The sequence below is a fragment of the Scyliorhinus torazame genome, chromosome 16, assembly GCF_047496885.1.
Source record: "Scyliorhinus torazame isolate Kashiwa2021f chromosome 16, sScyTor2.1, whole genome shotgun sequence".
Lineage (NCBI taxonomy): Eukaryota > Metazoa > Chordata > Chondrichthyes > Carcharhiniformes > Scyliorhinidae > Scyliorhinus > Scyliorhinus torazame.
The window spans coordinates 30,756,357-30,772,968 of record NC_092722.1 but is presented as its reverse complement, the minus strand read 5'-3'; the positions used below and the strand labels follow the sequence as shown (position 1 = coordinate 30,772,968).

Here is a 16,612-nt window from a genome sequence, read left to right as displayed (position 1 = left end):
TGGTGCGGAGTGGGGTTGGCATCAATGGGGTCTTCAGGGACTTCTACGAGGAATTGTACCGAACCGAGCCTCCACGGGAGGAGGGAGGGATGGGCCGTTTCCTGGACCAATTGAAGTTTCCAAAGGTTGAAGAGGGACTGGTGGCGGGACTGGGGGCCCCAATTGGGCTGGAGGAGCTGATCAAAGGGATAGGAAGCATGCAGGCGGGGAAGGCAACAGGGCCGGACGGTTTCCCGGTCGAGTTCTATAAAAAATATACGGACCTGTTGGGCCCGCTGTTAGTTAGGACCTTTAATGAGGCAAGGGAGGGGGGGGCTTTACCCCCGACGAATCCCCGGGCACTGATCTCCTTGATCCTGAAGCGGGACAAGGATCCCCTGCAATGTGGGTCTTACAGACCGATTTCCTTGCTAAATGTAGATGCCAAGATGCTGGCAAAGGTCTTAGCCACGAGGATTGAGGATTGTGTGCCGCAGATCATCCATGAAGACCAAACGGGGTTTGTGAAGGGGAGACAGTTGAACGCAAATGTGTGGAGGCTTTTGAACGTTATCATGAAGCTGGCGAGGGAGGGGGAGGCAGAGATAGTGGTGGCGATGGATGCTGAGAAAGCCTTCGATAGGGCAGCACGGTGGCACAGTGGTTAGCATTGCTGCCTACGGCGCTGAGGACCTGGGTTTTAATCCCTGGGTCACTGTCCGTACGGAGTTTGCACATTCTCCCCGTGTCTGCGAGGGTTTCACCCCCACAATCCAAAGATGTGCAGGCTAGGTGGATTGGCCACGCTAAATTGCCCCTTAATTAGAAAAAATAATTGGGTACTCTAAATTTATTTTTAAAAAATTTTTTAAGAAAGAGAAAGCCTTCGATAGGGTAGAGTGGGGGTACCTGTGGGAGGTGCTGAAGAGGTTCGGGTTTGGGGAGGGGTTTGTCAGGTGGGTTAGGCTGTTGTATGAGGTCCCGATGGCGAGTGTGGCCACAAATAGGAGGAGGTCCGAGTACTTTCCGTTGCACCGAGGGACGAGACGGGGTGTCCCCTGTCCCCCCTGCTCTTCGCACTGGCGATTGAACCCCTGGCTATGGCACTGAGAGAGTTGAGGAACTGGAGGGGGTTGGTGCGGGGTGGGGAGGAGCATAGGGTGTCGCTTTATGCGGACGACCTGCTGCTGTATGTGGCGGACCCGGTGGGAGGAATGCCAGAGGTAATGAGGATGCTTGGGGAATTTGGGGACTTTTCGGGGTACAAGCTCAATATGGGGAAGAGCGAGCTGTTCGTGTTCAGCTAGGGGACCAGGAGAGGGGGATTGGCGAGCTCCCACTAAAAAGGGCGGATAGGAGCTTCAGATATTTGGGGGTCCAGGTGGCCAGGAGCTGGGGGGCCCTGCATAGGCTTAACTTTACAAGGCTGGTGGAGAAAATGGAGCAGGAGTTCAAGAGGTGGGACGCGTTGCCGCTGTCCTTGGCGGGTAGGGTGCAGTCAATCAAAATGACGGTGCTCCCAAGGTTTTTATTCCTATTCCAGTGCCTCCCCGTGTTTATCCCGAAGGCTTTTTTCAGGCGGGTTAACAGGAGTATAATGGGGTTTGTGTGGGTGCGAGGGACTCCGAGGGTGAGAAGGGTGTTCCTGGAGTGGAGTAGAGATAGGGGGGGCTGGCGCAGCACAACCTCTGTGGGTACTACTGGGCCGCCAATGCGACGATGGTGCCCAAGTGGGTGATGGAGGGGGAGGGGGCTGCATGGAAGAGGCTGGAGACGGGGTCCTGTGTGGATAAGAATTTGGGGGCGCTGGCAACGGCACCGCTGCCGCTCCCTCCAAGGAGGTATACCACGAGCCCGGTGGTGGTGGCTGCCCTCAAAATTTGGGGGCAGTGGAGGCGGCATAGGGGGGAAGTTGGGGCCTCGGCGTGGACCCCATTACAGGGGAACCACTGGTTTGACCCAGGAAGAACAGGTGGAGGGTTTTTGGGGTGGCACAGGGCAGGGATACGAAGGTTGGGGGGCCTGTTTGTGGACAGGAAGTTTGCGAGCTTGGGTGAGCTGGAGGAGAAGTACGGACTCCCCCCGGGGAACACCTTCAGGTACTTACAGGTAAGGGCGTTTGCCAGATGGCAGGTGGTGGAATTCCCGCGGCTGCTGCCACACACAGTACAGGACAGGGTGCTCTCGGAGGGGTGGGTGGGAGTGGGGAAGATCTCGGAAACTTACCAGGTGATGCAGGAAGAGGAGGAGGCCTCAGTGGTGGAGGTGAAAGGTACGTGGGAGGAGGAGTTGGGAGATGAGATCGAAGAGGGGACATGGGCAGATGCCCTAGGGAGGGTGAATTCTTCCTCTTCGTGCGCGAGGCTCAGCCTCATACAGTTTAAGGTGCTGCACAGGGCACACATGACTGGGACAAGGATGAGCCGGTTCTTTGGGGGTGAGGACGGGTGTGTTAGGTGCTCATGGAGCCCAGCAAATCACACCCATATGTTCTGGGCATGCCCAGCGCTGGAGGAATTTTGGAAGGGCGTAGCGAGGACGGTGTCGAGGGTGGTAGGATCACTAGAATTCCCTGCCTAAACCTCTGTCTTTTCACTCTTTCTCTCCTCCTTTATGATACCCTTAGTGCCTACTTTTTTGGCTAAACATTTGACCAAATTTCTTTGTGGCTCGGTGTCAAATTCTATTTGCTAATGTCCTGTGAAAAGTGCCTTGGCATTTGGTTGCAAGTTGTTGTAAACTATTTTATTATTGTGCATCAAGCTAATTATATTATGCTGTTATAATTCTACACTGTTGTAGAACAACTTACATTTAGGTTTACACTTTTAACATCGTTAAATATCCCAAAGTGCTTCAAGTGAGTGATTATCATACAAAATTTGACACCGAGCCATGTCAGGAAGTATTAAGATATACGGAGGTTGTTAAATCTCAAATAGCGAGAAACATGTAGAGGGAACGTTGCACAAATGTTCAAGGATTCTGCATTTCACCTGACCAGCCCCTACACAGCCTGCTAGTTCACATGAGCAGTGCAGATGACAACTGTGAATAGTCCCATCTCATCTATCCAGACAGGAGAATTCCAAAAGGGGTGGCATTTTCTTGTTACACCGGTCACTTGTATGGTATCAGTGGGCTTGTTTGAATAGCTTTAGCAAAGAGCTAGCGCAGACATGAACAATTTTTTTCTGTACTACAAACTAGTATCGCAATAATGACTTGATGAATCATTAAACTTCCAACTGTGTGTTTGTGACTCTGAAATGACCCCTGTTGCTGCTCCCTAGTGTTACAATACATCCCTACAAGCTGAACGAAAGCTGCTGCTTGTTTCATATAGCTGTGAGGTCAATGATCAATTAATTTGTTTTTTCCTCTTTTCAGTGAGGGATAAATACTGGCCAGGACACTGGTCTTCTTCAATGGAATTATTTACATTAACCCGAGAGGTCAGATGGAGACACAGTTTAACATCTCAACGGCGAGGTGGTCCCACAGAGTAGGAGTGCACTGCCTGTTGTGGAAATATGCTAAGCTACCTTATCTCAGTGGAGATGGTAAAAGGAACTACAATTGGCCTCAGTATCCCAAGGACAGAGAGAGAAGAAATCAGCAAACGTTCCTGCTGCTGATACTGTTCAGTAATCCCTGTTGGATCATATGGTGTTTGACAATGGGTGTGGTCAAGATCTGGCTTGGCATGGCATCTTCCCAGTGACCACAGAGTAGCTGGGAAATCTCTAGGTTTCTTGCCTCAGCCGTCAGGATTTAATGCTGGAGAGTGTAACATCAAATCAACATGTTCCACAGAATCAGTGACAAGCCAGAGGAAGCTTATCAGCTGTAAATCAGGCTGTGGGTGGCAGCAATTAACAGAAAGACAGAATAAACTATTTCAAAGTTCACATTTCATTGCTCAAATATTCTAGGACAAGCGCTGGTTCCACAGCTGTTATTGTGCCTCCTCCCTCCCATCTCCTGTCGAATGGTCTCTCTCGGTTTCATAGATTACTGAGAACATCCAGCATAGGAAAGTTTTTTTGGTCCAACCAGCCTGCGCTGATTTTTATACTGTATTCCACACTGTCTCCTCCCATTCCATCTACCTCTCCTCAGCCTCCAGCGTGTCGTTTTTATTCCTTTCTTTACATGTACCCATCCACTTTTCTCTTGCACGTCTCTAAACTTCCTGTTGTAATGTGTTCCACATTCTAACCACTGAGAAAAGAAACGTCTCTATATTTCGCTGTTGGAATCATTAGTAACCATCTTGTCTCTCCGATCCATCGATTGGCTTTTTAAGTAAGTAATGAGCCTCTGGTCACACCTGACCTTGATTACAGTCTGCAATTTGGTTACCATTTCATAAGAGGGACATTCAAGCCTTGAAGGTGGTGCAGAGAAGGGCCACAAGATAGAGGCATAACATTATGGGAAACTGAAGTTATGAAGAAAGATTACAGAAATATGGGAATAAAAGCAAATTACTATGGATGTTGGGAATCTGAAATAGAAGAAGAAAATTCTGGATAAACTCAGCAAGCCTGGCAACATCTGTGGAGAGGGAAACTAAATGAACGTTTAGAGTCTATATGATTTTTCAAAGTTGACAAAGAGTCACACGGACTCTGAACATTAACTCTGTTTCTCGCTCCACAGAGGCTGTCAAAAGAGTTTATCCAGCATTTTCTGTTTTTCTTACAGAAATAAGGGGCTGGATTTTCCCCACTGAGGTAGAGAAAAATACGTTATGATTGTTTTTTAATACTCTTTATTATTGTCACAAGTAGGCTTATAATTAACACGGCAATGAAGTTACAGTGAAAAGCCCCTAGTCGCCACACTCCGGCGAATGTCTAAATTACCTAACAGCAAGTCTTTCGTGACTTGTGGTAGGAAACCGGAGCACCCGGAGGAAACCCATGCAGACACTGGGAGAACGTGCAGACTCCGCACAGACAGTGACCCAAGCCGGGAATCTAACCTGGGACCCCGGCGCTGTGAAGCAACAGTGCTACCCACTGTGCTCCTGACTCCAGTGGGAAACTGATTAAAGTTAAGATTTTGTGAGGGTATGGCCTTAACTGGCATGGAGACTAATTCCTGCCCAATTAAGGGTACAACCAGGCTCTGAAAGCTGGAGGCCAACTAGAAGCCTTCTAGTGCCATGTGAGAGTACCTTTAAGAAATGGATGTTTAAGCAATGTACCTTTAAGGAATGGAATTGATCATATTACTGAAGTGATGTAACAGGGACGGAGCTGAGCTCACTTTTGCTTTTGGTTTCAGTTTTGCTGAGAGCAGCTGAAAAGTGCCTGGCTGGTTTTGCTGAGAGCAGTTTAAAAGTGTCTGGCTGTTCTGCTGTGAGCTGCTTAAAAGGAGAAAGCCAGTTTGAGACAGCAGCTTGAGAAGTTCTGGATTGCTGTGAGTTACTTGAAGGGAGAAAGCCAGTTTGAAAAAGAGCTTGGGTGTGTGTCTGTGTTTGCAGTGAGCTGGATCTGCTGTGATCTCTGCCATGAAAGACTATCTCTGGATCATTTGGGTGATTTGAACTCATAATAGTAAACCCTTTAACCTGATGTGTTTCTGTTTAAAGGTGTTAAGTCATGGATGTTGAAAGGGATAACTGAAGGATTATTTAGTGTTGTAATTTTCAGGGTTATCTTTGAAGTATGGGGTGTTAAGAGATCCAATGTTTATTTAAGAGGTTAAGTTGAGTTCATGGAATAAACATTTGTTTTGTGTTAAAAACCACATGTCCATAATTGTAATATTACACCAGGAAAACAAGCCGCGTGCTTCAAAAGCAACAATCCATTAAAGGGAGAGGTTGGCTGAACTCCATGATACATTTTGGGGTTCTGAAAACACCTCGCCCATAACAATTGGGGGCTCGAGGGGGATAAAAGTCTTATCTATTGGATTGGCTTTTGTGAACTTAGTGAAGGATTGTTGTTTTTCCGGTGTGGTATTTTGGTTTAAGTGGGGAGTGTGTTGTGAACAATGGCTCTTTCGGAGGCTCAGAAGTTTTTGGGGTTGGACGCGGTAACACGTGATACCTTAAGGACAGAGAGTAAAGACCGACTTAGGTTTGGCGAAAGCATTGCAATTAACACTGCCTAGCAAAATACGAAAAGATGAGGTACTTAACGCGGTATCTGCGCATTTACGTTTGCCTGTGAGACATTCTGACTCACTAGATATGGCAAAGCTCCAGTTGCAGATTAAGCAATTTGAACATGAAAAAGAGTTAAAGCGCCTTGAATATGCAATGAAAGAAAAAGAAAGAGATAGAGATAGAGAGGAAAAAGAAAAGGAGAGAGAAGAAAGAAACAAAGAAAGAGATGGAGAGGAAAGGGAAAAAGAGAGAGAGTTTGAACTTCGGAAAATGGCTCTGAAACATGAAAATCAGTTAAAATTGGCAGACGCAATGGGACACGTACAGTTGGAGGAGATGGATGAGGATAATGAGACAGAGCGTCATAGTCGAAGACGTGGTGGAGATCTATTTAAATATGTCCAAGCATTGCCAAAGTTTGACGAGAAGGAGGTGGAAGCCTTTTTAATTTCATTTGAGAAGGCAGCTAAACAAATGCAATGGCCACAGGACATGTGGGTATTACTGATTCAAACAAAGCTGGTAGGTAGGGCTAGTGAAGTGTTTGCATCACTACCGGAGGAGGTATCTGGAACGTATGAGGAGATGAAGAAATCCATCTTAAGTGCATATGAGCTAGTGCCTGAAGCTCACAGACCAAGGTTTAGAAATTTAAGGAAAGAATTTGGTCAAACATACATGGAGTTTGAAAGGCTCAAACAGAGTAATTTTGATAGGTGGATAAGGGCTTTGAAAATAGACCAAATGTATGAAGCTCTCAGAGAAATTATACTTTGGAGGAGTTTAAAAATTCAATTCCTGATGTAGTGAGAACTCATGTGGAAGAACAGAGGGTTAAAACTGCGAGATTAGCAGCAGAAATGACAGATGATTATGAATTGGTTCATAAATCAAAGCTTGGTTTTCGACATCAGTTTCAGCTGGTGAGGGACAGAATCTGGGGACATGAGAAATACTCAAGTGGCAAAGATAAAGGTGATCTGATGGGAGACAATAAAGAGAGTGTAGCTCAGATTAAAAAAGAAATCCAGGAGGGTGGAAGAGAAATTAAAAGTTTCAAATGTTTTCACTGTAATAAACTAGGCCATGTAAAGTCAGTGTTGGTGGTTGAAAAAAAGCACTGGGAAGGCTGATGTGGTAAAACAGGAGAAGACAGTGGGATTTGTTAGAGTGGTAAAGGAAAGCCCAAGGGAAGCGAAGGAGGTGCAAACGATTGTACAGCCTGTTCAAGAAGTAATTGTTAAGAAGGTGCCAGATGTCTTTGAAGAATTTAATTGTGTGGGTAAAGTTTACTCATGTATCGGGAGGAGCAGGTAAAGAAGTCACAATTTTAAGCGATACAGGGGCTAGTCAATCTTTAATGGTAAGAGATGAGGAATTATGTAGTTTGGGAAGAATGTTGCCAGAAAAGGTGGTGATATGTGGAATTCAGGGTGAGAGGAGTAGTGTTCTATTATATAAGGTAATATTGGAAAGTCCAGTGAAGAGTGGTGGAAGTGGTAGTAGGAGTAATAGAGAAACTATCTTGTCCAGGAATACAGTTCATCTTGGGTAATGATACAGCTGGATCGCAAGTGGGAGTGATGCCTACTGTGGTTGATAAGCCAGTGGAAAATCAGACAATTGAAGGGTTGAAGGAAGAATATCCTGGGTTTTTTTTGGATTGTGTAGTAACTAGGTCGGGAAGTCACAGGGTAAGACGAGGAGAAATCAAAGAGTGAAGATGAAGTTGAAGTGCAATTATCAGAAATTATTTTTGATCAGGTGGTTGAAAAAGAACAAGAACAGGTGGAGGATGAGGTGGATATTTTTAGTGCAGGAAAATTGGCGGAGTTACAGCAGAAAGATGTGGAAATAAAACGGATATATCAGAAAGCATATACGGAAGAGGAATCTGAGTGTATACCAGAGTGTTATTACCGTAAAAGTGATGTCTTGATGAGAAAATGGAGACCTTTACATATGCAGGCGGATGAAAAGTGGGCAGACGTTCATCAAGTAGTATTGCCGGTAGGGTATAGAAAGGAGGTGTTGCGAGTTGCACATGAGATACCAGTGGGAGGTCATTTGGGAATAAGGAAAACTCGAGCTAAAATCCAGAAACATTTTTATTGGCCTGGACTACATAAAGATGTAGTTAAATTTTGTCAATCATGTCATACATGTCAAGTGATAGGGAAACCTCAAGCAGTGATAAAACCAGTGCCCTTAATACCCATTCCAGCATTTGAGGAAGCATTTACGAGGGTCCTAATCGATTGTGTAGTACCACTTCCTAAAACAAAAAGTGGGAATCAATATCTTTTGACTATAATGGATGTGTCTACTAGGTTTCCAGATGCCATTCCAGTACGTAATATTACAGCTAAAAGGATTGTGGAGGAGTTACTTAAATTCTTTACTCGATATGGACTACCCACAGAAATTCAATCGGATCAAGGATCGAATTTTACTTCAAAGTTATTCAAAGAAGTTATGGATAGCTTAGGAATAGAACAATTTAAATCAACTGCGTACCATCCAGAATCGCAGGGAGCGTTAGAAAGGTGGCATCAGACATTAAAGACAATGTCGAGGGCGTATTGTCAAGATTATCCAGAGGATTGGGATAAAGGAATCCCATTCGTATTGTTTGCAATTAGGGATGGACCTAATGAGTCTACCAAATTTAGTCCTTTTGAACTAATTTTTGGTCATGAGGTAAGAGGACCACTTAAATTGATTTAAGGAAAAATTGGTGGATGAGAAATCGGAAATTACACTATTGGATTACGTGTCAAATTTTAGGGAACGATTAAATAGAGCAGGTGAATTGGCTGGACAACATTTGAAAGTTGCACAAAATGTGATGAAACGGGTAGCGGACAAGAAATCCAAAGTTCGTAGTTTTGCCAGTGGGGATAAAGTTTTAGTGTTGTTACCAGTAGTAGGTTAGCCTTTAAAAGCTACGTTTTGTGGACTGTATCAGATTGAAAGGAAAGTAAGTGAGGTGAATTATGTGGTAAAAACACCAGATAGAAGGAAGACTCATCGAGTGTGTCATGTGAATATGCTTAAAACGTACTTTGAAAGGGAAGGAGAGAAAAAGGAGGTTTTAATGATTCTAACTCAACGTGACGAACCAAATCCAGATGACTGTGAATTTGACATACCTCAAATTAACTTGGAAAATGAGGATGTTCCTAAAAATTGGGATGAATTGTTAAGTTACCTTCCAGAGGAAAAACAAACTGACCTGAAAGAGTTATTGATATCACATGGGCAAGTTTGTAGAGATAAATTGGGAAGTACTCAAATGGCTATACATGATGTCGATGTGGGAAATGCTGTTCCTATCAAACAACCTCCATATAGACTTAATTCTTTAAAATTGGCACAGGTTAACAGAGAGATTGAGAGTATGCTTAAAAATGGCATAATTGAAGTGGGTTGCAGCCAATGGAGCTCACCCATAGTGATGGTACCTAAACCAGACGGTACCCAACGGTTGTGTGTGGACTACAGAAAGGTGAATGCAGTTACAAGAACGGACTCTTATCCTATCCCACGTTTGGAGGATTGCATTGAGAAAGTGGGACAATCTGCTTTTATTTCCAGCTTCCAGACATGGAAAGAACATTTAAACCATCGTATGGAGTTCTTCGATTGACTTCAGGCGGCGGGTTTGGTGATGAACCTAGCCGAAAGTGAATTTGGAGAAGCCCAAATCACTTTCCTTGAGGAGTTTCCGATATCCTCAAGACGATGGGAAATAATGCAATCTCTTAGCATGAATGAATTTGATCGAACCTTTGTGCAAAAGATTTGTCGCGTGGTTGCTCCACTGATGGACTTGCTAATGAATCGTTAAAAATGTCATTGGACAGCGGACTTTCAACAGGCATTTGACTGCCTGAAAGCTGGGATCACCAATGCTCCTGTATTGGAGAATTGCAAGGGGCTCTGTGGTCAGATTGAACTGAAGTATCTGATTCTAAGGAGAAATGCCGAGGAGTAGAGGAATGGATGGATCGTGCAGAGACTTTGTTCAAAGAGACTGTCAATCGAGAAGGATTTCGGTTGGAGGAAGAAGAGCAAAGAAAAATGGACTATATTATTATTATGCCTGTTTGCATGTGTTGGTTTTTTTTGTGAAACGAAAAAGTATTTTTACTGTGTGCATTTCTTAGTCGATGGTGCAAAAGTGAAAAATGAAACCATCTTGAAGTTGATGGTTTATTTGTTTTTCTTGGGGGGAGGTGTCATGTGAGAGTACCTTTAAGAAATGGATGTTTAATAAATGTACCTTTTAAGGAATGGAATTGATCATATTACTGAAGTGAGGTCACGGGGGGGGGGGGGGGGGGGCGGGGAGCTGAGCTCACTTCTGCTTTTGATTTCAGTTTTGCTGAGAGCAGCTGAAAAGTGCCTGGCTGGTTTTGCTGAGAGCAGTTTAAAAGTGACTGACTGTTTTGCTGTGAGCTGCTTAAAAGGAGAAAGCCAGTTTAAGACAGCAGCTTGAGAAGTTCTGGTTTGCTGTGAGTTGCTTGAAGGTAGAAAGCCAGTTTGAAAAAGAGCTTGGGTGTGTGTCTGTGTTTTGCAGTGAGCTGGATCTCTGCCATGAAAGACTATCTCTGCATCATTTGGGTGATTTAAACTCAGAATAGCAAAGCCTTTAACCTGATGTGTTTCTGTTTAAAGGTGTTAAGTCATGGATGTTGAAAGGGATAACTGAAGGATTATTTAGTGTTGTAATTTTCAGGGTTATCTTTGAAGTATGGGATGTTAAGAGATCCAATGTTTATTTAAGAGGTTAAGTTGAGTTCATGGAATAAACATTTGTTTTGTGTTAAAAACCACATGTCCATAATTGTAATATCACACCTAGAGAACAAGCCGCGTGCTTCAAAAGCAACAATCCATTAAAGGGAGAGGTTGGCTGAACTCCATGATACATTTTGGGGTTCTGAAAACGCCTCGCCCATAACACTAGCTTCAGAGAAGAACTCGGCTGCAATACAAGTGTAATTGAAGGGCACTTCAGCTGGACATTGCCCCCTCAGCTGCTTTTCCATTTAGTTGCCTTCCCCCATCATATTGTATCTGTAAAATCCTCATCAGCCCCCTTAATTTGCCTTTAATAAGGTTCATAATGAGCCTAATTGCCTTTCCGCCTAATGGGGGCAGGTAGCCTTCCAAGATCCCCAAACCCGCATAACCAAAATGGGCACTGTCAGGCATGGGGTCAAGAAGTCAACACACCTGCTGGCTTTGTAATTTTTGAGTCCCGTCCACCTCAGTTCCGGATGTCGGCGAAGCATGGATTTCTTTCAGTTGATGGGCTTTTTCAATCTTGAAAAGCAGCAACTGAAGCGACGCATTGAGTATATAATATCTAGAAATAAGCCCTGAACACTACATCTTAACAAGGAAGATATTCATCGCCATGCACATATGTGGCTTGAATGTTACTTGACACTTATCAGCCCAGGCCTGAATGTTGTCCAAGTCTTGTTGCACAGGGACAGCATCAGTATCTAAGGCGTTGCGGATAGTATTGAACATTGTGCAGTCATTTTCTCTTACGATGAAGAGAAAGTCCTTGTTGTAGCAACTGAAGAAGGTTGGATCTAGGACACCAGTAGGAGCAACTCCTGCAACAATATCCTGGAGCTGAGATGATTGGCCTTCAACAATTACATCCATCTTTTTGTGCGAAGTATGAATCCAACCAGTGGAGAGTTTTCGCGTTGATTCCCATTGAGTTAAATTTTATTAGATCTCTTTGATACCACAGTCAGCCCGTTTGCTTGAACGTTGTTTGAGGGACGCATGCCAGCCAGGACACTGGCAGAACCCTTTCTGCTCCTCCCCGAAACGGTGCCAAAAACCTCCTAGCCGTGCCATTAGCAATTTTTCAAAAATAGAAGGGGAGCTCCAACTCAGCCAACATTTATCCCTCAACCAACATGCAAAATACAAACCAGTGGTTTATTCATTATATTGACTTCTGATTCCCACAATAGCTGGTTATTCAACACTGGAGACAGCAAAACCAATCTTCTTTTCACCAGCTGGGCCACACTCATTTCTCTTTTTAACGCAAGGGTGCTGTGGTGAGTTGCACTTCCTCCTGCCTTGGCTGCAATCAGCTGCCCCAGCACAAACCAGGAGTAGAATCCAGGGCTGTTTGCCCTGTGTACTACACACAGCAGTGTATTTAACCACTAAACTATGTAGGGAGTTATGGGAGATCTTTGGATATGCTCTTAGATTTCCTGCCATCATTGCATGACTAGCTCGTGCCCTCTTGGGAGGTGTTAGCCTGCGGCTCAGTAATCACTCGGCCTGTGTTCAAGTTGACTTCCAACAACCCAGGCTGACGCACTCATTGCAACACTGAGGGCGTGGCGCACCATTGGAGGTGCTGCTTTGTAGATGAGACATTAAATCGAGCCCCTACCTACCCTGTCAGTTTGATGCAAAAAATTCCATCGCACCATGTGAAGAAGAGGAGCTTTATATTTATCCCTCAACTGACATTAGTGAAGCAAGTGATTTGATAATTAACACATTTGTTTGTTGGATCTTGCTGTGTGTAAATTGACAGCTACATTTCGTACATTATAACAGGGACCACCTTTTAAAATTGCTCCATTGGCTGAAAATAATCTTTGGACCACCCTGAAGTAGTGAAAAGTATTTTTTAATTTTTCTGTTTCTATCTATCTTACAAGATCTTTCTTTCAGTCTCATTTTGCCATTTTTCTTTCTCTTGCTTTTCCTTGTGCTCCCTCTCCTCCCTTCTCTTTCCCTTTGTTCCTTTCTCCTCTTAACACACTTAAACTCTTAAACTAGGATTCACCTTCATCCCATTTCATGGTTGATTTCTATACATGTAGAACTTACACGATTTGCAAAGAAAACTATGTGAGAATAAGCAGGCAATGTTAAAATATATACCTGGCGACACTGGGGCAGAGGAGGAAATGTGTGCTGTGCCCTCAGTAACACTAGATAGTAATCTAATCACGGAGTGGAAAATGATGCTGATCAGCTTGACACACTTCATGAGGGGGTACAAACAGGGCACATTAATAAGTGGAATTTAAAGTGTCCTATTCAAAATTTGCATTGGGGACACAAAAAGGGAAAATGATCAACTGGTTTGCAAGTATCTATTCTCACTTGTCACCAGTTCAGCAGTTCTCTATTAAGGTAACACTTGTTCTAATTCCTGGCTGATAGGATGACTGCAGCTCATAGTGCAGGGTGCATTAAGTCAGGCTCATTTGGTGATGCCCCCACCACAGTCTCTCCCTCTCCCCTTCCCCAGTATGCCCCCCCTCCATTCCACTTGATCTTTGTTTCCCTTTCCTGTTTCACCTGGTGCTCAGCTTTCTCCTCACCCGACTCAATCTGTGTCTTTATCTTTTTCCACAGCTGGTCCTGGCTGAAGGCTCAGCATCTGACGGGGGCTCACAGTGTGCAGACAGTATGTCAGAATTACCGCCTCCCATCGAGAGGACCGGAGGCATTGGCGACTCCAGGCCACCATCGTTCCAGTAAGAAATTTTATTTTCCAAGTTCTAGAGTGGAGCTTCACTGAGTGAGTAGGCGGAAATATCATACAGTGTCCGTCTTGACTCTGCTTCGATACATGTTTCCATCCAAGGGTGATAGCCGTGGGGGTGAGAAGGAGTGGAGAGACTTGCAGCATCTACAATGCTTTATCATTACACTTCTGCAGTGAAAGGGTCAATAATTAATAATTGTCACTTCCTTACATCATTAGCTGGTGGTTCTGCTTTTTCTAACACTAATACCTGAAGGTAATTCATGCTATTCTGTGTGTGTGTGAGCATGATATAGATGGAAGAGCAGGACTTGTGTAGCCCAGCCCTGACTAAGATCCATCAAAGGGATGGGTTGGAACTTTTGTATCCGAGTGTAGTAAACTCTGTACCTATTTTTGAATTCATCACGATATCAGTATTGTGCAGATTACCGCCTGCCTGTTTACAGTGTGACAAAAGATTTGCACTTGCACAGTGCCTCAGAGTGCCTCATATTGCGTCACAGTCACTGTAATTTTGATGACTGTGTAGGCATTGTGATATCTGGGCAGGGAGGAACAGGACTTCCACGTTCACATTGCTTTCCTATGTGGTTTCAGTATTTAGTAACTGTGTCATGGGGAGATGGAGGGCTATTGGGGCTACTTGTATGACTGTGAAATGAGATGTTTCTATGCTTGATTTGTTAGGAAACTTTAAAGCTTATGGTGCAGTGAAGAAAGGGGGAATGGTGGGAGATCAATAATAGGCGTTCAGGGGACACAATGTTCTCGTACTGAAAGAGCCAGGTTAAAGGCTGAGACTCAAAGCCAAGGTTACAAAGAGTAAGGGAGCAGATTAACTAAGGTAGGGAGCTATGATCAGCTGATGCCAAAGCTTGGGTTCTAAGGGGGGGTCCAGCTTGGGTTTCCGTAGCCTGTAGGTTGTAAGAGGAAGGAGGGGCTCATGGTAGTGAGGGACCCCTAGCGTTGATGTTCTGGGGAAGATTATTGGAGTCGGAGACACTGATGGGCAGGCTTTGAGACGTGCTCACAGGGAGAACTGGTGAGAATTGGTCTGCAGTTCAGTAGGACAACTGTTTGCCCTTTGTCCCTGGTTCCACACAACTGGTGTTGTCCAGTGGCAAAGGAGAATTAACAATCCTGTGGGAATGACTGATGGTGCGATGTGGAGGCATGACTCAGTTAAGTTGTGGTATCTACCACCTCGTCCGCCCCCAAATCCCACCCCACTCCATCCGCTACACCAGTGCCACTCCATCCCCCAAATGCCACCCTGCTTGTGCGATAAGGCAGGAAAGTGGAGTTGAGAATTATCACATCAAACCACTCACGCACTTCCGTAGAATCCCTACAGTGCAGAAGGAGGCCATTCGGCCCTTTGAGTCTGCATTGACCCGCTGAAAGTGCATTCTACCTAGGCTCATTCCTCCGCCCTATCCCTGTAATCCCATCTAACCTATTTCTGGACACTAAAGGATAATTGATCATGGCCAGTCCACTTAACCTGCACATCTTTGGACTGTGGGAGGAAACCGGAGCAGCCGGAAGGAACTCACACAGACACTGGGAAAACATGCAAACTCCACATACAGTCTCCCAAGGCTGGAATTGAACCTGGGTCCCTGGCGCCGTGAGGCAGCAGTGCTAGCCACCGTAATAATCTCATTGATTGGCGGAGCAGACTCGATATGCTGAATTGCCTACTGTTTCTGCTCCTATGTTATATGGTCACCCCATCCTACCCCGCCCCACTCCAGGCTTTTCTATCTGAGGCCACATGAAAGGCATCTGGCGCCTGTGAAATTGAGTTTCAGTCAGTGGCTTTGTGGAGTGAGGGTGATGTCAGCTAGACCAAGATAAGAGCAAATGTTCTCTGTTTGCTTAAATAATTCTAGCCCCTGACACTGATGGAATTAATAGTAAAGTGAGCCTGAAGATGTTTGACTTTGCTTGACAAACACCCCTGTTTGTCAAGCAATGATCTGCGTTCAGAGTGGGCTGCAGGCTCCCCCTGCTGTCTATCTGGAGGAACTGCGGGAACCAGCAGGCACATGTACCTGTGCGGTGTCACCTCAGTGTTACCAGGAAAGGAAGCCAGTAATGCTGACCTTTTGACTCACTCTTGTCCCATTCATCCATTATCACTGTACTCACTGACCTATGTTCCTGGTCCCTCAACTCCTGGATTTTAAAATTCTCATTGGGTCGTAGAGTCACAGAATAATTTACGGAAAGAGGGAGGCCATTCAGGCCTTTGGGTCCATGCCAGCTCCCCACAGAGCAATCCAGTCAGTTTCATTCATTCACTCTATCTCTGTAACCCTGCATATTTATTTCCTTCAAGTGTGCTTCCAAATTCCTTTCTGCTACCACCACCCTCGGGGGCAGTGGGATTCAGGTAATTACCACTCAAATCATAACATTCTACCACATCTCTTACCCATAATCTTAAATCTGTAACCCCATGAACTATCAGCTAATTGGAAAAGTTGTGTACTAAGCCTGTCATAATCTTGTACCTCTATTAAATCTCCGCTTGATCTCTTTTGCTCCAAGGAGAGCAACACCAGCCTTTCCAATTAACCCCCCCCAAAATCTTGACCCATTTGTACCCTCTCAAGGACCTTCACATCATGCCTAAAGTGTGGTGACCTGGATGCAGTACTTTAATTGGGACCCAACCAGAGTTTATTGAAGGCTCCGCATAACTTCCCTGTGTTTATACTCAATGACTCTATTTGTGAAGTGCAAGATTCCATATACTTTGCTAACCCACTCTCTCAATACGTCCGGCCATATTCAAGGATTGACGTGCACATGCCCTATCTTCACGCACACTTTAGAACTGAGCCATTAAGTTTGTTGTGCCTCTCTGTACCCCTTCTGCCAAAATGCATCATCTCATTTGGCTGGACAGCTGGTTTGTGATGCAGAGCAAAGCCAGCAACGCA

General features: G+C 44.8%; 1 protein-coding gene across 2 annotated transcripts in view; it reads left to right on the top strand.

The window, feature by feature from the left end:
• The window catches only part of LOC140392659 (segment polarity protein dishevelled homolog DVL-1-like), a 248,438-nt gene that overhangs the window by 104,112 nt on the left and 127,714 nt on the right, over positions 1-16,612 (top strand). For both annotated transcript variants that reach the window (XM_072478148.1, XM_072478146.1), the window contains exon 3: positions 13,526-13,647. In XM_072478148.1, the coding sequence (XP_072334249.1) occupies positions 13,526-13,647 (122 nt within the window). The remainder of the gene's footprint in view (positions 1-13,525; positions 13,648-16,612) is intronic.